We start from the raw sequence: 21,544 nt of genomic DNA, 5'->3' as shown, positions 1-21,544 counted from the left end.
GTAGAAAATAATCCTACCACCAGAATTCTATACATTTACTGCCATTTGAAGCCAGAAGCAGTGTGGTGAAGACTAAAAGTGACCTGACAGCATTGAGGCTGGTGGGGCAGGGAAGGGAGCGTGTTCTAAGTTTCTCAGTATTTGCCCTGACTTGTTGAATTTTTGCTCTTGTGCCCTCTCATGTGGCTAGGATTGGGTGGTTTTTCATGAGCTCTCTAGCTCTCCTTCAGAACCCCCTCATCCATCTGACCAATAGTAGCTTCATTCTTTAATACTCCATCTTCTATGCCTTTACCATCAACAGCCCCTGCCCTGTCCTGAGGTCAGCTGTTAACCCCCTCCCATCCATTCCATGTTTTGCTCCATTAATCTTTGAAGGATCATAATTAGAAATCTGAGCCTCTTTGTTTTGCTATACAGGGAATGCCCATAGTACCTACTTGCCAGGCTAGCTGTGACAACTAGAGATAATGAATACAATACACTTAGCAGGCACTGCCTCACTACACTAGGGTGTAATTGTATTGCTACTCTGCTTCAGGACCTTGCTGGTGCCCCATACATAGGATAGTCAAGTGGGCATGCTTACTTAATCTAGTTTCACAATTCAGATTGGGACAGGCTGTCTACTGACATTCACTGCACTCCAGGATCTGTCTCTAATATTCAGGGACAGCCTGGTGCCATTGAGCACACTTTTGGCTCCAGGCAAGGAGGCTACTTGCTGTTTCCCTGCTCCTCGCTGCCCTCCAGCTCACCTTTCAAAATGTGTACAGGTCATACTAGGGATCCAGAGGCACCAATTAGTCATTAGCCCTTACCCAGAGTGCCCCAGTTATCCCACTGCTTCAGACTTACAGGAGAGGTTCCATTTCCAGACATTTCGGCATTACGTAGTGGATAAACTCTGAAGTCCCCAGGTATTGCTAAACCCAAGGGTCACCATGGAGACGTTGGCCAGTGCCTGACAGCCTTGCCTTTCTTTCCTTGAGTGGCCGGGACCTGACTAGCTGAGGGAATTGAGGGCGGCTAAGTGGGTAAGCTCACTGAAGACTGCTTCCATCTAGAAAGCCAGGCTCCTTCATGTCCGGACACGAAAGTGCTTCGGGCCCCTCTGCCTCCAGACCCTCTGTTGGAGGAGGGGCTCCGCTAGGCCAGAGTTTGAGGCAGGGCACGCACTGTGGGATGGGACTTCGACCTGGCTCTTTTCCGCCTTCGGGGTTTTTACAGGCTTTGGTCCCTCAGCCCGGGGGACTGGGGAGGCCCTGGCTCAGGCGCCCTCTCCCGGGTCGGGGTCGCGTGCACCCTCCCCAGCCTGCTACCCGCAGGGGCACTCTCCCCTGTCCCCGCCCCTGGCGTGGGCCCGCCCTCGCGCCTGTGTCACGGCGGGCCGGGGGCGGAGAGCGGCCGGGCGGGACATCCGGCCCTGGTCCCTTGCTGCGCCCGCCCGCCGCCTGCTCCGGTGCCTCAGCCCGGGAGCCGGCACCCCGGTGGGCCGGGGCCACCCACCAGCTCTTCCCTTTCCCGGGTCTCTGGGGCCCAAACCTTCCTCTTACCCCCAACCCGAGCTCGCCTCCCCGGCAGCGCTCGGATGGGCCCAGCCTTCGCAGGCCCCCACACCGGGAGCACCATGTTCCCCCGCCCACTGACCCCGCTGGCGGCCCCAAATGGCGCCGAGCCCCTGGGCCGGGCGCTGAGGCGGGCCCCCTTGGGCAGAGCCCGGGCCGGGTTGGGGGGACCGCCCCTGCTGCTGCCGTCCATGCTGATGTTTGGCGTGATCGTGGCCTCCAGTGGGCTGCTGCTCATGATCGAGCGGGGTATCTTGGCGGAGATGAAGCCCCTTCCCCTGCACCCTCCCAGCCGCGAGGGCGCGGCCTGGCGCGGGACAGTCCCAAAGTCTGGAGGGCTGTCCCTGGATTCTGGGGACTCGGACTTGCAAGTTCGGCAGGACGTCCGGAACCGGACCTTGCGGGCAGTGTGTGGACAACCTGGCATGCCCCGGGACCCCTGGGACTTGCCGGTGGGGCAGCGGCGCACCCTGCTGCGTCACATTCTCGTAAGTGACCGCTACCGGTTCCTTTACTGCTACGTCCCTAAAGTGGCCTGCTCTAACTGGAAGCGGGTGCTGAAAGTGCTGGCAGGTGTCCTGGACAGCGTGGATGTCCGCCTCAAGATGGACCACCACAGTGACCTGATGTTCCTGGCAGATTTGCGACCTGAGGAGATTCGATACCGCCTACAGCACTACTTCAAGTTCCTATTTGTGCGGGACCCCTTGGAACGCCTCCTCTCTGCATACCGCAACAAGTTTGGCGAGATCCGAGAGTACCAGCAACGCTATGGAGCCGAGATCGTGAAGCGGTACAGGGCTGGAGCTGGACCCAGCCCAGCAGGTGATGATGTCACCTTCCCAGAGTTCCTGAGATACCTGGTGGATGAGGATCCTGAGCGTATGAATGAGCATTGGATGCCTGTGTACCACCTATGCCAACCTTGTGCAGTGCGCTACGACTTTGTGGGCTCCTATGAGAGGCTGGAGGCGGATGCCAACCAGGTGCTGGAGTGGGTCCGGGCCCCACCCCATGTCCGATTCCCAGCTCGCCAGGCCTGGTACCGGCCTGCCAGCCCTGAAAGCCTGCACTATCACCTGTGCAGTACCCCATGGTCCCTGCTGCAGGACGTGCTACCTAAGTATATCATGGATTTCTCTCTCTTTGCCTACCCACTGCCTAATGTCACCAGGGAAGCCTGTCACCAATGACATTGGATGCGGGCCAGCAGCTTTTGGGGGCTGGTATTGACAATTCCAGCTTCTTGTGCTTCTGCTTGCCTTTCAGAAAAACCTTGACTCTGGGGCTTGGGGCTTCTCTAGATATGTGGATGTCAGGGGCTGCTCTCAGGAGTTCTTTGCCTAGAGAGGGTGCCTAGAGTGGCTCAGAAGGCAGATTTTGACAGGAAGCCTGCTGCTTCCCAGCGGGGGAACTCTTGGAGGCCAGAATGATCCTTACTCTGGCAGAGCCAGACACCAGTTTGCTCATGAAGAAATACATCTGATCTAAATACTGGCCCCAGGCCTCCAGGGATTGCACAGTTCCTGGTCCACCTTAATTTTACCTGTGGCCAACCCCAGATATGACACCAGCAAGGAGCATGATCACAGCCAGAGTCCCTGTGGCTCTGACCCCACACTTGTCCATCCCATGTGCCTCAGGACTAAAGAGAGGACTTGTGCCTTATAAATGGCTTTTGTGCCTTTTTGCTCCAAACCCAGAAGTTCCTACACCTGCTAGATTTCTTTTCATTTTTCCACAGAAAGGAAAACTGAAGCAGAGCCTTGCCTCCTAGTTCCAAAACCAGGCCCTGGAGGCATCCAAAGACCCCTGTGATAAGCCTCTTCCAAGGGCCCTGGGAACCTCTTCTGTAATCCTCCCCTCCCTGCAAGGCTTTTGGAGTTGTGACTGTGGCTAGTATGTCTGGCTGCCACATTTCTAGTGAATTTATTTAAAATTTGTACTTTTTGATAGAATTTTTGTAAGTACCCCCATAGCTGAATTTTAATAAAGCTGTTTTGTATACAAAGTGAGCCTCTCTGCGATTCCCCCTCTGAGCTCCTATGAATCCAGTAGATCTCCTAGATGTCTGTCTACCCAGGTCAGAAGACAGAGCTTGTAGGCAGAGACAGTAAGACAAGGAGTAACTTGCTTGGGCTGGAACTATAGATATGTGTCACTATGTCTGGTTCACAACTCCTTTTTGTTTTTACAAGGTCTCTCTTTTTTTTAAATAATTTTTTAAAGAGAGAGAGAGAGAATTTTTTTAATATTTATTTTTTTTAGTTTTCGGCGGGCACATCTTTGTATGTGGTACTGAGGATCGAACCCGGGCCGCACGCATGCCGGGGGAGCGCGCTACTGCTTGAGCCACATTTCCAGCCCCTCAAGGTCTCTCTTTTTTAAAACTATTTATTTTTTAGTTTTAGGTGGACACAATCAATATCTTTATTTTACATTTAAGTGGTGCTGAGGATCAAACCCAGTGCCTCGTGCATGCTATGCGGGCACTGTACCACTGAGCCACAACCCCAGCCCCTCAAGGTCTCTTTTTTAAAAATATTTATTTTAGATGTTGATGGGCCTTTTTTCTTATTCATTTATTTACATGTGGTGCTGAGCATCAAACCCAGTGCCTCACACATGCTAGGCAAGCACTCTACCGCTGAGCCACAACCCCAGCTGCATCACAACTACTTTTTGAGTAAGAAGGGCCCTAGAACAGTTTCAAACAAAAATGGGATTTGCTGTGTGAGCAAAGAGAGGTTGTTTGCCAGGTGCAGTGGCACATACCTACAATCCTAGCAGCTTGAAAGGCTGAGGCAGGAGGATCACAAATTCAAAACCAGCTTTAGCAACTTAGTGAAGCCCTAAGCAATTTAGCAAGACCCTGTCTCTCAAAATAAAATATAAGAAAGGGCTGGACATGTGGCAGTGGTTAAGCAACCCTGGGTTCAATCCCTGATACTAAAAAAAAAAAAAAAAAAAAAAAACACGGTTATTTGTTGGCATTGAGAATAACAAGGAAGGGCTGGGGGTGTAGCTCTGTGGTGAAGCACTTGCCTAGCATGTGTGAGGCTCTGAGTTCAATCCCCAGCACTGAAAATAATTGGTAGGAGGGCAAGGAGATGATTTTGGTTCAGAGGATATTGTGGGAAATGTAGAAGGAATACAGTTGGAGAAGGAGAGGATAGACCTCAGTCTGTCCTGTTCCTCCCCTACCCTGGAGAAATCTCAAGCCCTCCAGAGGAGGAAGAACAGTAGGCTAGGCCTTCAGAGCTCATGCAAGAGGTGCAAAGTCAGAGATGGATCTTTCCTATTTCATGCACTCCCCCCAACTCCCTCACCCCTTGTGGGGACTGCTGTACTTTTGGGATGACCCTGTTGTGAAAGGTGGAATAGGAGGGAGAGAGGGAGGGCACCCTGTAGATGTCATCTGTACCTAGCCTTGCTGTTGACCTGGCTTTGGAGAGGAACTCTAACCCCATTCCCCAAATTTGGAGGTGGGGGTATCTGTGAGCACTCTGCCATGACTTTCCAGGAGAGCTTACCTGATTCCCTGGGTCAGATGTCTTTCTCCAAGGTACCTGAGTACTTATTCTGAGTTTTCATTTCTTCCACTGCATCACAGGAATAACTGGTATCTTATGATGATTGCTGGGAGAATCAAGAGATAAAATGACTAAAAGGGCCCATCCCAGACATGGCTCAGTGATGTTCTAGTTGAACACATGATTCATCAGAGACCTGTACAGAGCAGATAGAAGCCAGGGGACTGTCCAGTCCAGCACCAGAGAAAGGAGATGCTTCTGGACAGAGCCCCTTTAACCCCTGAGTTAATTTTATTTGCCAGTGCATGAACTTTGGACCCTCAGGAGCCTTCTGCCCTATCCCACTCCCTGCTCCATTCTCCTTGCCTAAGAATTATAGCAACTCCAGATCCATAGCAGCCAATCAGGCCCTTCACAAGGGCTTCAGTGGGGAACCTGTCTCATCCCATTTAATCCTCAGAAAAGCTAATGCCTCAGATTTTATACTGTTTGGTAATGTGAAGACTGGCAGAGGGTAAGTAACCTGCCCAAAGTGTCCAACCCAGGTTTGTGTGCTTCCCAAATAGGAGGAAGGGAGAGATAGACACACAGATAAACAGAAACTGAAAGAGCTAGAGTTTGTGGAAACAGAGTTGAGGGACTTGGAAAGTGAAATTAGATGAAGGGTAGAAGGGATTATGGGAGGGGCACTGACAAACTTCCTTCCTCCACTTTTTCTTTTGCAAAGAATACAATCCAACTCAGCTGAACTGACTGATTCCTGCCCTGGGAGAGTGGAAAACAAATGAAGTCTCTTAATGGGATTAGTTTATTGGTTATTCTCCCCTAGGCAGAAAAATGGTGATGGTCAGAGTATCCAGATGGCCAGAACTGGACACCTCTGTTATGGGCAGGAAGGTTTTAAGTAAGAGGAAAGAATAGGGACTGGCAAGACAAACTGTGACCTACAGGGACATTATTTTACATAGGGTCAACCCCTGCGGAACTTAATTTGTGCTCTACCCTTCCTTTCCAGAAATTGGACTTATTAAAAGAAGCTGCCAAGGAGGTGGCAGAGAGTGGTGGTATCCAGCTGGACTTGCCTTAGACTGGGCATCCAGGCCAGAGCTGGAGGGGTTGCAGGCTGTGGGCTATAGGGCCTTCTCAGGGCTGGACATTGGAGCTGTATCTCTTGGAATTCCTCCTTGTTACTAAGTGCTCTGATCCCCCTACACAGAGCCAAATCCTATGCTATAGACTGGCCCCTCAGAGCACAAGAGGCCCATTTAGAAGTCATTCCATCCTGGATAGCCCAGTTTCCCTGGGCACAGGGGAATGGGGCTAGTATTGTTTAACTTCTCTCAAGGCTCAGGACCTTGAACAGGGGAAAGAAGGGGAGCCCCAAGGGGCCCCTCCACTTCTAGACTCAAATCCTCATTCATTTCCCATAATGTCTGTAGATAGTGCTCCTTAAATTCTGAGGTCCTTTCCTCTCCACCTCTGGCCCTTCCCTCAGGAGGTCACGCCTCACCTTACTGGTCCATGAAGGTCAGGCGAAAGAAGTCAGTGCTCGTCTTTCACCACACCTGGTGAAAGAAGAGCACTCACCTTCTATAATGCAGGGACCCATCACCAGAGGGGGACAGGCTCCCAATTTCTCCCAGGATGACCCATTGCCTTTCTTTTCAATCCAGCCATTGCTTGATTTCAAGCAAGGGGATGGTGTTCTTTCTGTTCCCAAAAGGAAACATTAATAATTAGCAAGAGCTCCTCTGAACTGAGAGTCTTGTGCCAGTGCTTTATATGCATTATTCTCTCCATTCTTTTTTTTAAATTTTTTGTTGTTTTGTTTATTTATTTTTATATGGTGCTGAGGGTGGAACCCAGGGCCTCACACATGCTAGGCAAGCGCTCTATCACTGAGCCCCAACCCCAACCCATCCTCTCCATTCTTACAACCAGCACAGTAAGTAAAATTATTCCAATTTTATAGATGAGAAAATTAAACCTCAGTAATTTTCCCAAAGAGATGGTGGGTTTAGAATTAAAACCCAGTCCTAGCCAGGTGCACTGGTACACGCCTGTAATCCCAGCAGGAGGCTGAGACAGGAGGATCAAGAGTTCAAAGCCAGCCTCAGCAAAAAGCAAGGCACTGAACAACTCAGTATAAATCCTGTCTCTAAATAAAATACAAAATAGGGCTGGGGATGTGGCTCAGTGGTTGAGTGCCCCTGAGTTCAATCCCTGGTACCCTCCAAAAAAAAACTCCAGTCCTATGTGGTGCTCCCCCAAAAGTGAACATGCATGATAGGTTTCCCAGCTTGCTGCATTTGCTGATGAGCATTGTGTTCATTTTCTCTGATTTTGCAGCCTCCAGCCTCCTTCCCAACAAAAATGATTCTATCCACAAGACTCTCCAGATATTATAAAGTTCCGAAGGTTTAGGGGATGTGGCTCAGTGGTTGAGCACCCTCAGGTTCAACCTGGTACCAAAAAAAAAAGTTTCCCAGGTTTACCTACTATAAGAATCAACCCTTTGGTACTGCTGGACCTAGACCATGAATGTATTAGACTGTCAGTATGGGTCCTTAGAGAAGCAGATGTGAACACAATTATACATGCAAGAAAATAACTGTTAAAGATACAGGGGAGGGCCAGGGTTGTGGCTCAATGGTAATGCACTTGCCAAGCATTCATGAGGCACTGGGTTCGATCGTGGCACCACCTAAAAATAAACAAAGTAGGGGCTGGGGATGTGGCTCAGCCATAGAGCATTCACCTAGCACGTGCTAGGCACTGGGTTCGACCCTCAGCCCCACAAAATAAATAAATAAAATAAATAAAATAAATAAATAAAATAAAGGTATTGAGTCTAACTACAACTAAATAAATAAATAAACAAAATGAAGATACAGAAGAAAGAAGCAGGGGGAAGCAGGAAGAACCTACACCTGGGGAAGAAGAGAGGAATGGAAGAATCAGGAGGGAAAAGCATCAGATGACAGTGGGACTCTCAGCCAGGAAGTCTCAGCCAGGCCAGTGAGGAATCCCATGGAAAATAGTCTATTAGAAGGCCATCTCCATGGGCAGAAATGGCTCAACCCAGCCTGTACCCCAGCCATGCTCCCACTTGTCTAGAAGCAGCCAGGGAAACAAGAACACTGAGGCAGGAAGAAAGGCGCAGCAGCTGCTGGGATGCTTTCAGCTCACTGCATTGTCCCTGCAGGTTCTCTTAGAGAGAGATCTGAGCAACATGCCTTCAGGGCCACCGCACAGAACCAAGGTGCTGCTGACTTATGAACATTGGCCCCCTTTGGGTTCTGTTGACATAAAGACCTGCACAATCAGAAAACAGCTATTGGTTGAACTTGCAAGAGCCTCTAGATGTCTGAGAGATCCTGAACTAAACTTTTCCATGACCATCGTCTGGCCTTACAGTTGGGTTTTCCCCAGGATGCCCATGTGATAATTTTCAAGGTGTTTTCTCTGCAAGTTTACCCAACTCACTGCAGGTTTTAATTACGTTTGGCTTTTGTCTTTGTCATTAATTAGTCAATATTGATGATGGTCTTCATCTAGCTTCCCTTTCTCATAGGCTCACAGCCTTTCAGCTGGAGTGAGGAGGGCAGATTCATCCAGAGGTTGAGTCTAGATGCTGGTGTAGTGGACCTCCCTGGGGACATAGTCCAGGCTTCCTCCCAACATGATCCTCCAGCTTCACCAAAACTCCAGGGGGAGGATGAGAGGGAAGGGAATTTCGCCAAAGGAAGCTCCCAGGGATCTGCAAGCATAGGAGAGTAAGAGCCAGACACACTATGGTATGCTCCTACCAGCTCTAAAGCTGCTTACTGTCTGATCCTACAGAAGAGTCCTCACAGATATAGAGAATCACAATCCCAGTTTTGCCATTGAGGGGATAAAGAAGACCAACTTCAGACCAAGTCACTCACTGTCCTCCAACCTTCAGCAGGAGAGCGTGACAGTCTTGGCCTTGGGGTGCAGCTTTAGGGGACAGAAAGGGATGAGAAACCTCTGTGATGCTATTCCTGCACATGAGTCGGCAGTGTCCCTACACCTGCTGGGTTGCTGCCTCACTGCCAGCTTGGAGATGAAGGGAACCAGATACTAACCTCCCAACAGCCCAGGGAACAGGAAGCCATCAAGCATCCATCCACCTTATTTATTTCTCTGTTCTTAGCCCTGGACTCCAGGGGAAGCATGGTCTTACTAGTCTAAACATTGCAGCCAGAGGGCCATCAGAGCAGATAAATCCATGTGAGCTAGAGATCAGGCTGGCCCCTGAACATGCTGTTTGCAGGGCCACAGATTGCCTAGAGGAAGGCACTTGAAGTAGAGGGGGAGGCAAGGCTTTCTGGCTGAGGGGCTATGTCGTCAGTTGACCCCTGGCAGCATAGTTGTGGCTCCTCTATGATAAAGTTCTAATGAGACTCTTCCACAGAAGCCGCTGGACACAGTAGCAGTCCAGTCCCCTGGAAGATCTCCTGCAGTCTGAGTGCAAGTGTCCAGTAATAAAAAGAGAGCTGTTCTGACAGATGAAAGAGAGAGTGAGTTAGTCTAATTAAGGCAGAAAATCCAAGAGCGAAAATTCAGCCCCTCTGCAACTTTTGGGGAGGCATCTTTGATTTTTATCCGGAGACTACCCTCAGCCCAGGCATCCACAAACAAAAAAGTGACTAGATAGAGGAAGGACAGGGGGATTGATGGCCATAGAGTAGGAACAGAAAAGGAAGGGGACTCATAGTCATAGCTCAGATGCTGACCTTCCCTGAGGCCTTTCTCAACCATTGGCCAGTTCACCCTTTATTCCTCTGAAGTCCTATGCTTCCTACTATATACATATTTCTAGAACTTTCAATACCTTTTCTTTTTGGCAGTGCTGGGGATTGAACCCAGGGTCTTGTTATTGCTAGGCAAACACTCTACCAACTAGATCTCCAGCCCTTAGAAATTTCAACCCACAGTAATATTTGTCTGTCTTTGCCTTACAGGCTGGGGCTTGCCCAAAGGCAAGAGGTAGGCCTTGTTTCTCTTTGTTTATGGTACACAGTAAATGCTCAATAAAGGTTGAATCAGTAGAAAACTGGATGGCTGGACGGATGGATGGCTAAGTGATAAATGATTAGAAGGATGGGTAGATAGTAGTAAGGTGAATACAGGAACTTCTGCAGAAAGAGAAATCAAGAATCAATGGAATATGGTAGTTGTCATAATGTGTCTTAAAAGGAGGCAGCCACTAGAAGGAAGAAGATGTTTCACTAAGGAAGCAAGAGGAGGGGCTTGGGGCCTGAGATGGGAAGAAATGGGCTGGGTCCTGGCCTTGCTGAGATACAGGAGGGTAACACCTGGATTGGCAGGAACATAGCTAGGTAAGAGACAGATATCATGAGTGGTGGAATCAAAAGAGGAACCCAGAAGTCAAAAGATGACCAGAAGAATTCTCCAAGGGAGCACCTTTCAGCAATCAAGGGGATTCTTAAAGCAGAAGTTAAAGAGAGCCACCTCATTTGTTCATAATCCATCCACTCTACAAGAGTGTATTTGTCTTAGCCTGATGATCATAAGTGAGGGAGTCATGCTGATGATCTTGAGTAAGTCCCTTCTCTCAGTCTTCTCACAAGTCATCTTCATCATTTTGGGGGGCTTGCAGACCATATAAGGGAGGGAGTTGTACAGTATCAAATTGCACAAACAGAAGATGGAGCTGTCAGTAGTAGGAGAGCTCAGGAGTTGGGAATTCCTGGATTCAGAGTCTAATGTATTGCTCAGGCACTTAACTGAGCTGCTAAACCTTTCTGAGCCTGTTTCCCCACAAGTGAAATGAGCAAACTAACATCTATCTTGCCAGTGTCTCTTTGTGTGGTGCTGGAGATTGAACCCGTGGCCTTGTGCATGGGAGGCAAGCCCTCTACCAACTGAGCTATATCCCCATCCCCTAACACCTATCTGAAGAGTTATTATTGTAAGATTTCAAAAATAAGTCACTGAAAGTGCCTAACATTCAATAAATAGAAGGCAATATTTAATAGAAAGGATTAATTGCAGCTGTGTATCTGTTGCTGCTGGGTGGCTGGTACCAGGACAGAGGCTGCGTCCCCCAGAGGAATGGGCACCTCCTTCCCATTCTCACAGAGGTATCATCTGCTCTCCAAGTTCCACACCTGGGGGGCTGCCTCCTCCCAGCCCTCAAGCATCCTTTCTGGCTCTGATCTCTCATCTTCAATGGAGAAGTCTGAAGGCCAGGCGATGGATCTGGCTGATGAGCTGGACCAAGTGAGCTCAGACAATAGAGGTGAGCATGATGCTGCCATCCATGAGGGTGTGCCTCTCTGTTTGTCCAGGAGCCTTGTTCACACCTCTTGAAGGGCCAGACAGAGTGAGGGAAGCTCGAGCATCCTCAGTTTACGCCAAAAGCCAGTCATTCCACTATTCTGCAGCCTTGTTCTCTTAGTGTAAAAAATCATCCCCACATGGACACACAAGTCAACTAACATAATAAGGAGCAAGTATCTACTGACTGCTTCTTTGTGCCAGGCCCTGTGCTAAGCGATGTCTGTGCACACCTTTTCATATATATATATATATATTAATTTTGGAAATGTTCAAACCTACCTAAAAGTTATAAAAATAGTACAATGAATACCCATGACCTAGATTCCCCAGTTAACATTTGCCACATTTGTTTCCTCTCCCTGAATATGTATGTTTTGTTAAACTATTTTGGAATAGATTAGAGACATTGTGATTCTTTACCCCCAAAACTTCAGCATGTGTCTTCTAGGGAAAAAGACATTCTGCTATGCAACCCAGAAACCATCATCAAAAGTAAGACATTTTACTTAATACAACAGTATTTTATAAGTCCACATTCAAATTTTTCCAATTGTCTGAAAATGTCCTTTATAATAAAAAAAAATCTAGGATTTAATCAAGGATCATGCACTACATTTTGATTGTCATGGCTTCTTAGTCTCCTTTAATTTAATGCAATTCTAAGCCAGGTGAACTGTTACACACCTGTAATCCCATTGACTCAAGAGGCTGAAGCAGGAATATCACAAGTTTGAGGCCAGCCTTGGCAATTTAGTAAGACCCTACCTCAAAATAAGATAAAAAGGACTATGGATGTAACTTGGTGGTAAAGTGCCCCTCGTTTCAATTTCCCAAACCAAAAGCAAAAACCAAACACAAAACAAAACAAAACTATACTTTTTTTAAGAAGGTGGGAGTGGTTTCAAGTCATCAATATTTTAAAGTACTCAAGTCAGTTGCTTTGCAGAAAATTCCTCAATTTAGATTTTCTGCTGGTTTTCTCATGTTAGATTCAAGTTGACCTACACAATTAATGCTCATAGTGACTCTGACAGATTTTATTACTTAGTTTGGCAGAGGTGGAGGCCTAGGTTCAAGGAGGCCTGTCACACAGTCTACCCTGGGGGCTGGATGCAGAGAGCTTGGTTCTTAAGCCTATGCTCATACCCCATGCTGCAGGGGCAGCTGTGAAATCTTATCAGTTGGCATCTTCTTCTGAAGGATTCTTTTATCAACCTCTTTTAGCACCTTGGCCAGAATGAAAAGCAGATTTTGTCAGGTCCTGGTGTAATAAGGAGAGGGCTGCCCAGGGGAGAAGACACCTTCAACCTTCTCTCTGCGGTGAGCCTGGCCTCCATTGTCAGCCCCATCTGACTCCTTTAGACCACTCTAGAAATTTGATTTTTCTGCCCCCTTCTAGACCTCCAAGGGAAGTGATGCGTCACATCACACACACACACACACACACACACACACACACCACATGCCACACACTACTGAGGGTGTAACAATCCTCTGGGTACAGTCATCACTGAATTCTGTCCCGTTGCCTAGCAACTCTAGGACATTTCAGCCCTTTCCAGGCAGAGGGTGGGTGGAGGGGGCAACCATATGACTGTCTGGTCCCTTAATTGCTCTGGGGGTCTCCTCATGGTCTAACAACCTTAGCTCCTTGCAGTCTGGGCAGTCGCTCTCCTCCTCACAGAGGATGAGCAGTCTCTTAAGGGCCCTTCCTCCTGGCCTGGGAGCCACAAAAATGCTCTCTGGAATGTGGGGTTCCTCCCCCGGAGGAGTGATTAAGAGCTAAGAAGAGGATGCACTCTGCCTGCTGCAGTGACTGTGAAGAGAAAAGAATGAAAGAAGATCCATCAGCAGCACCTGTAATCCTAGGGATTTGGGATGCTGAGGCAGGTGGATGGATCACGACTTCAAAGTCAGCCTCAGGGGCTGAGGTTGTGGCTCTGATAGATTGATAGATCACTTGCCTAGCATGTGTCAGGCACGAACTGAGTTTGATCCTCAGCACCACTAAATAAACAAACAAACAAACAAACAAATAAATAAAACAAAGACTCTCACTTAAACAAACAACAAAAAAACAACCTAAGCATCTGAGTGAGACTCAACTTAGTGAGACCCTGCCTCAAAATAAAATATAAAAAGGGCTGGGGAGCTGGTTGCTATGACACATGCCTATAATCCCAGTAGCTCTGGAGGCTGAGACAGGTAGATCAAGAGTTCAAAGCCAGCCTCAGCAATGGCAAGGCACTAAGCAACTCAGTGAGACTCTGTCTCTAAATAAAATACAAAATAGGTCTGGGGATGTGGTTTGGTGGTTGAGTACCCCTGAGTTCAATCCCTGGTACCAAAATAAAAAAGGGCTGGGGATGTGGCTCAGTGGTTAAATGCCTCTGGGTTCAATCCCAGTACCAAAAAAAAAAAAAAAAGGAAGAAGAAAGGTGAAGATCCGGATGAGAGCCTCATCATGCCAGGGTAAAGAAGCTTCTCATACTTAATAGTTCCACAGAGGTTCAGAGAACTGCTGGCCAAGTGTGCTGGGTTTGGGTCTTAGCCATACTTCTTTATGGAAGGCCTGAGCAACTCTTTAATCATCCAAGCCTGATGTTCTAATCATCCAAGCTGATAAGAACAGATATTACCCTGGATCTTAGCCCAAAGGCCAAGATGCTATTAATCTTGAATGCATGTATATAACTTTAACCATTTCACTTAGGTTAATGTCAAAGTTAATTAGTTAATTGGGTTAGGTCAATGGTTCTTACCTAGGGTCCTCAGTTCCTCTTAGGGGTCTGTGGATGAAATTCAGGGAAAGTTACATCATTTTCACTAATCTCTTCTGAAATTTATTAAATATATCATGATATTTTAGTAAATATGTGGTTTTATGAAATATTAGTAAAATTTGTGACTTTGTCTATAGAAATAACATTTTTATATCACTTTATAATTGTTGAAATATCTTTTTTTTTTAGAGAGAGAGAGAGAGAGAGAGAGAGAGAAAGAATTTTCTAATATTTATTTTTTAGTTATCGGCGGACACAACATCCTTGTATGTGGTGCTGAGGATCGAACCCGGGCCGCACGCGTGCCAGGCGAGCGCGATACCGCTTGAGCCACATCCCAGCCCTTGAAATATCATTTATGCTTACCACTACTTAGAAATTATGGGAGTTATTAGACCTGTTGCTAGATCTTAACCTGTTCATAAAGGAGTACATATCAATATCACATTTCTATTTTTTAATATTTTGATAACTAAATTCAATATAAGTGACTTTCTTTGAAATCTTTTGCATCTTTCTTTCTTCCTTCCTTCCTTTTGGTACTGGAGATTATGCTTGGTACTGGAGGTATGCTTGGCCACTGAGCTACATCCAAAGCCCCTACTGAGGGTATCTAAACAAATTATTATATAATAGTCCTAGGAGTCTGAACAACTTATAACTGAGTACTGAGTACACACCATTTCAGTCTCTATATTCACATTGCCAAACAGCCCAACTAGAATTGCTCAATTCTTTTTTTTTAATATATTTTTTAGTTGTAGATGGACACAATACCTTTATTTTATTTTATTTTATTTTTATGTGGTGCTGAGGATCAAACCCTGTGCCTCACACATGCTAGGTGAGTGTTCTACTACTGAGCCTCAGCCCCAGCCCCAGAAGTGCTCAATTCTGATTAGAAAAAAAGAGAGACTTGACGTGGAAATGACAATGATACTAAAAAAATAAAAATAAGAAAATGGTGGAGAAGTTAAGCCATTGATGCCTAAATGCAAAGAATCTGTCTCTATAGTTGGCACCATAATCAGGTGGGCAGAATTCATCTGCAGCAAACACAGTATTGTGTGTCACATAAAAATGATGGTGTTAACTTAAATTGTTTTTTTGTAATTGTGTTTGGATTTTTAAATTTGTTTGTTTTTACAGTAGTATAATACTGATTAGCGTAAGTATGCTTAGCTTCATATGTGTACTTACTTGAGTAACAAAGCAACACAAGAGATTTGGCTATTTCCCCCCTTTAACCAGGGAACATCACCCAAGGATGAGAAATGTTGAGCTCTGGTATTTACTGATAACTTCGTATTTCCTTCTGTAGTTCACCCCTTTTTCATTTTTTATTTTTTTTAAGAGACAAGATCTTAGGATGCTGCCCAACTGGCCTCGGTCTCCTGGATTTGAGCACCCCTCCCACCTTCACCTTCTGAGTAGCTGGGACTACAGGTGCTCTCCACAAAGCCTGGCCCCTCCTTCTTTTGAAAAATGACTGCATTAGGGTCTCAAGCATTAGATGACTTCAAAGCTTTCACAGGGTTTACAGAACGATATCCTAAGCTTTATAGGATCAAGTAGCAAATTTCCTGATAATTTCTGATGACATCAAATGTGGTCTCCTGGTTTGTCCAGAGTTGCTTTCCCACATTATGAAGGCTGCAGCAAGCTGGGTGGCTTTTTGATGGCTCACATCACTGGTCTGTTTGACTTTCTCCAGACATGCCTTCCTGGTGGAATAGCACTAATCATGAGGTGGGGGATCATACTGCCCTGAAGTTAAGGGGATGGTCCAGGCTGAAAGTAGTGGACACAAAGTATTCCCCTTCCTAATCCACTTCTGGAAAGCATTGAGTTATGTTTACTATAGTTACATAGTTATCTCAAAATTTTAATCTGTAGAAGGGCCTATCATTTTTAGCATGAAAAATTTAAAACTTACAATGTGTCAAAGGGTCCAACTATAAAGTCTGCCTCAAAGAAGCTGAAAAGTGGTGATTACCTTTAACCCTGTAGAAGATCAAATATCAAACTATTTATTAGTGTTGATGTTTTAAAATAGCACAGCCCTGATCAGACTCTCAATCCCATTCAGTGTGTCAACATCATTCCCAGAACTTCAGACTCCTCTTTTTCCCATCTCAGCTATTCCATTACCCTTCTACTTACTGTGTGGGACTTTTCCATTTGTCGTGGTGACCTCACTGTGTGTTTCTATGCTTCTCAACAGCCTTCAGGGTGGTAGCCAGCCTTGGTAGCCAGTGCAGTGGCCCTGTGGCTGGGCCCTGTTTTGGGGGTAGTTTCCTCCTGACCCAGCACTGATTCTGAAAAACTGAGCCTTGAACATTGAAATCCCAAAAGATCAAAACCCTGAAAATTACTATCCCCAAAGATTAAAATCCAGAATGTTGAAATTCTCAAAGCCAAAATTACTAAAACTGCAACTCCCACTGGAAAATAAAGGAAGGCATATATAAGAGGGGTAGAAAGCCAAATTCTGGGGAGAGATTATGGCCTCTTCAGTTTTGTACAAGATAATTGCCAAGACTCAATAGTGTAATACTTCTGTCCCTTCACACAAAGGGCCATATTTACCTTCAAAAAATGCCCTGAAGAGAATAAAAAAAATTTCAACAAACTCTGAGATCTTCTGAACCAAAGACACTTGCTGATATAGAGGTCCCTCCAGTGTTAACAAAGCACATTAAATGGTTCTTGATTAGGAATTTGACTGCTAAAGACTATTTACCTCTAAATCCAACAGAAAAAAAGTAACTCAGATTTCACTTTAGATAATGGACGACACTTTCAAAACTGCCCCCACTGCTTTTTTTCAAATATATATAATTCAAGCTGCTGTTGGATCTGAAAACTCTGGAATTTATCAGCTTATTTGTGTATTAATGAATGGAAAAAGCAAAACACATTGTAAATGCTTACTTGAAAACTTGGTGGATTTTGCAGAAGAAAATAAATTTCATTTGAATCCTCAAATCATGACAGGTCTGGAATTAGGAGTAATGAAGTCTTCTAAAATTGAATTTCTAGAGGTTACCAATGAAGTTTGTTTTTTCCATTTATCCCAATGCACTTGAGAAATTCAGATGAGTTTGACCAAATGATAAGGCAGCAAGAAAAACTTCAGTTTAAAAACACTTCATATTTTGGGGGGGCAGGCATGGTGGCAATACCTATAATCCCAGCAGCTCTCAGGAGGCTGAGGCAGGAGGATCAAGAGTTCAAAGCTATCCTCAACAACTTAGAGAGGCCCTAAGCAACTCAATGAGACTCTGTTTCTAAGTAAAAAAAAATTTTTTTGAAGTACTGTGGAGGGGCTGGGATTGTGGCTCAGCGGTAGAGTGCTTGCCTAGCATGGGCAGGACCTGGGTTCAATCCTCAGCACCACATAAAAATAGTAATAATAAAAGAATTGTGTTGTGTCCATCTACACCTAAAAAAAATATTATAAAAAAAAGTACTAGGGATGTTGCTCAATGGTTAAGCCACTCTGGGTTCAATACCTGGTATTAAACTTCATATTTTTGCATTGGCATTCCTTCTGTCAGATGAAATTCCATTTTTGTTTTGTTTTGCTATGCTGGGATGGAACCCAGGGCCTCTCTCTGCTAGGCAAGGGCTCTACCACTGAATTGCAGCTCCAGTCCCACGGGCTTTTAATGAATTAAAGCCACATTTGCCTGAAGAAGCCAGCAAAGTTACTGAATGGTTTGAAAATAATTATGTACACAGTAGGATAAGAAGACACTTAGGCAATGGAGTTGCAGTTCCATCTCCAGTATTGTTTCTGCCAAATGTGTGGTCTGTATATGAGTACATGCGGAATGAATTTCCACAGACCCAAAACAACATAGAAGCATGACAGAAGATGGGGAAATTTAATAGGGAATGCTCATGTCAGTGTATATCAAATCAGAAGAATTTCAGAAAGAGGAGCACCACATGGAAAATGAATGTATTCTCCGAGGAAAACCATGCTTTACAAGAAAAAAAAAAAAGCAGCTATTCCATCATGATACAAGATTCCAAAATACAGTTAATATTGTGGAAGTCAGTAGCTGTTATGGACTACCTCCATAATATACTTTTTTATATGTTGAATACTTTTTAGCTTTTTTCTTATCTTCATTTTTTAGGGTTTTTTTTTCTCCACTATTTTAAATCATCAGTGTCATTTTTACAATTCTCTATTGTTATGGTTTGGATCTTAAATTTCCCCCAAAAGTTCACATGTGGAAGTCTTGGTCCACAGGTGATGGTAGAGGTTGGGGCTAGTAGGATAAAAGAGGACATTGGGAATGTGCTCTTGAAGGGGTACACTGGGACCTTGACTCTTCTCTCTCCCTCTCTCTTACTCTCTCTGCTTCCCAGTGACCATAAGTTAAGCAGCTTGGCTCCACCATGCCTTCACCACCGTGATGTTCTATCTCCCCTCAGGCCCCAAATGATGGAACCAAGAGACTACAGACAGAAGCGTCTCAAACCATGAGCCCAAATAAACCTTTCTCCTTTTATTTTTTTATTATTATTTTTTTTAAAGAGAGAGTGAGAGAGAGAATTTTTTTTTTAATATTTTTTAGTTCTCGGCGGACACAACATCTTTGTTGGTATGTGGTGCTGAGGATCTAACCCCGGCCGCACGCATGCCAGGCCAGCGCGCTACCGCTTGAGCCACATCCCCAGCCCAACCTTTCTCCTTTTAAATTTTACCTCAGATATATTGAGACTGAAAGCTGACTAACACAGCCATGTTGTATATTTCATTTTTACATTGATTCCATTATCAGGGATATAAATTGTGTAAAGACTCTCAGAGCAGGGGTTTTTCCTTTGTTTGTTTGTTTTGTTTTGTTTTTGTCTTTTTCAGAACAGGGGACTTTGCAGAAAAACTGTATTATCAGAATGTTGATTTTTTTTTAATATTTATTTATTTTTTAGTTCTCGGCGGACACAACATCTTTGTTGGTATGTGGTGCTGAGGATCGAACCCGGGCCGCACGCATGCCAGGCGAGCGCGCTACCGCTTGAGCCACATCCTCAGCCCCTCAAAATGTTGATTTTGAAAGCCTTGTGAGTCTATGTAAATGTTTCCTCAATAAATGAAGAGATGTCCTTTTTGTTAAAACATCTGCATTTATGAAAGATAAAATTTCTTGAGAATTCTGCTTTTTTGGGTGACTGAATATGCAATGGTGACCTATTTTCTTGTGGGGGGCGGTGCTAGGGATGAACTCAGGGTTTAGACATGCGTTCTACTACTAAGTTACATTCACGACCTTCATTATAAATTTTGATTAACCCTGTCAAAAGACTCAGGATGACCAGAAGTGATAGCACACACCTGTAATCCCAGCAACTTGGGAGGCCATTGGGAATGTGCAAGTTCAAGGCAAGCTTTGGCAATTTAGTGAGACCCTGTCTGAAAATAAAAAAGTAAATGTAAAAAGGGCTAGGAATGTGACTCAGTGGTAGAGTACTTGCCTAGCATGGGAAAGGCCCTGGGTTCAATCCCCAGTACCTTAAAAAAAAAAAACAAAAAAACCACCTAGATTGCCTTTCACAGTTATAAAGGCAGATGCACGTGATTACCAATTATAGTAAAATGTATTTATTCAGTTTGCTTTTTTTTATCTACTTCCTTACAAATATGGTTTGTCTTCTCATTATCCATAAGGCCATCACTAGTTTAACTGAGTGTTTACACTGGCAAAAAGTGTGCATACTGTTATTGCCTATTTTGTTGTGTAAAGTGCCCTCTGTGGTGTTCTGTTGTGTTTTTGTATGTTTCTCAAGTAAATTCCTCTTTAAAATATAAACGTTTCTTTAAAAAAATTCTTAAATTATCTTTTTCAGAATTATATTTTCTGAAAATTGATCTCCTGGGATTTCAATATTCAGGATTGTGGTGTTGAGGATTGTCTTTCAGGAATCTGGCCCAAATCCCTCCTGAGATGACTTCCTCCCCCCAACCCCTCCTGAGGTGACTTTCTCCCACCTTGCTGGGGTGTGTGCCCCCCCCCCCAGCTTCTACTATTGTGCTGTGGCGTCCTTACTTGCAAATGAAAGTCCCTGAGCCACCAAGCCTGAATCTCTGAAGTCAGATGGACTCTTCCTGTCATTCAGCTCCTGAAGGATCAAGAAGGCTATTTTACATTCCTTTTCTATCATGAATTTGGAAAATAAGTCTCCTGGGGCCTGGCTGAAAGACTCTGCTTGAGGAACATCATCCAGAACAATAATGAGGCAGTTTCTAGAGCATGGATCAAGAAAGTTTTTTTTGTTTGTTTGTTTTTGTTTTAATTACAATAAAATCACAAAATATACATTTACCCTTAACAATTTTTAAACAGTACAGTATTGTTAACCATATACACCTTGTTGTATGGTAGATCTCCGTAATTTTTTTCATTTTGCATGATTGAAATTCTGTACCCATTGAACATCTTTCCATTCCCCTCCCCCCCAAGCCCCTGGCAACCACCATTCTATTTTATGAGTTTGATTCCTTTAGATGCCTGATATAAATTAAATCATATAGCATTTGTCTTTTTATGACTGGCTTATTTTCCTCAGCATAATGTCTTCTAGATTCATCTATACTGTGCATTTGACAGTATTCCCTTCTTTTCTTAAGGCTGAGTCATCTTCCATTGTGTATATACACCACGTTTTCTTTATTCATTCACCCAACACTGGGCTCTTAGGTTGTTTCCACATCTTGGCTACTGTGAATCATACAGCAATGAATATGGGTGTGCAAATACTTCAGGTCTCTATTTAAATTCTTTTGGATATACACCCAAAAGTGGGATTACTGGATCATAGGACAGTTCTATTTTTAATCTTCTGAGGAAACCTCATAGTGTATCTCATAGTGGCTGCATCATTTTACAATCCCACCAATAGTGCATAAAGGTTCTAATTTTTCCACATCCTTACCAACACTTGTTTTTGCCTCTTTAATAGTGACCATCTTAATGCATGTGAAGTTATATCTCATTGTGGTTTAGATTTACGTATCTTTGATGATAAGTAATATTGAACATCTTTTCATGAATTCATTGAACCCTATGTATATCTTCTTACAAAAAAAATGTCTATTTACATCTTTTGCCCACTTTTTAATCAGGTTATTTGGTTGCTATCGAATGGAAGGAGTTTTAAAAAATATTTTCTGGATATTACTTCATTATCCATTATATGCTATGCACATGTTTTCTCCGATATGTAGGCTGTCTTTTCATTCTCTCCATTGCTTCCTGTGCTGTGTAGACCTTTTCAAGTTTGATACAGTTTCACTTGTTTATTTTTGCTTTTC

General features: G+C 44.6%; 1 protein-coding gene across 8 annotated transcripts; it reads left to right on the top strand.

Annotated features, from left to right (window-relative positions):
- Positions 1–1,035: 1,035 nt before the first annotated feature.
- CHST14 (carbohydrate sulfotransferase 14) lies at positions 1,036–20,735 on the top strand. Of its 8 annotated transcripts, none has more exons than XM_081290440.1 (3): positions 1,039–2,554; positions 10,090–10,114; positions 20,080–20,735. In XM_081290440.1, exons 1-3 carry the CDS (start codon positions 1,592–1,594, stop codon positions 20,136–20,138), a joined length of 1,047 nt encoding a protein of 348 aa, XP_081146566.1. In that variant the 5' UTR covers positions 1,039–1,591; the 3' UTR covers positions 20,139–20,735. The 8 variants fall into 8 exon arrangements, with proteins under 8 accessions (XP_081146565.1, XP_081146561.1, XP_081146566.1 ...); XM_081290437.1 differs by having other exon boundaries at positions 1,039–2,691; positions 20,080–20,109; XM_081290441.1 differs by lacking the exon at positions 20,080–20,735 and adding an exon at positions 15,569–15,597 and having other exon boundaries at positions 1,042–2,554.
- Positions 20,736–21,544: the final 809 nt, after the last annotated feature.

The sequence above is a fragment of the Spermophilus citellus genome, assembly GCF_964194105.1.
Source record: "Spermophilus citellus genome assembly, chromosome: 4".
In the NCBI taxonomy this organism is placed as follows: domain Eukaryota; kingdom Metazoa; phylum Chordata; class Mammalia; order Rodentia; family Sciuridae; genus Spermophilus; species Spermophilus citellus.
This window is presented reverse-complemented; position numbering and strand designations above follow the sequence as displayed.

Excerpts from the sequence above, each read along its gene's own strand:
- CHST14 (XM_081290435.1), top strand. The coding sequence starts at position 1,592 with ATGGGCCCAGCCTTCGCAGGCCCCCACACCGGGAGCACCATGTTCCCC. Across the intron at positions 2,692-10,089 it reads CTGCAGGACGTGCTACCTAA|GCTGGGGCTTGCCCAAAGGC; the intron begins GTATATCATGGA and ends TTTGCCTTACAG.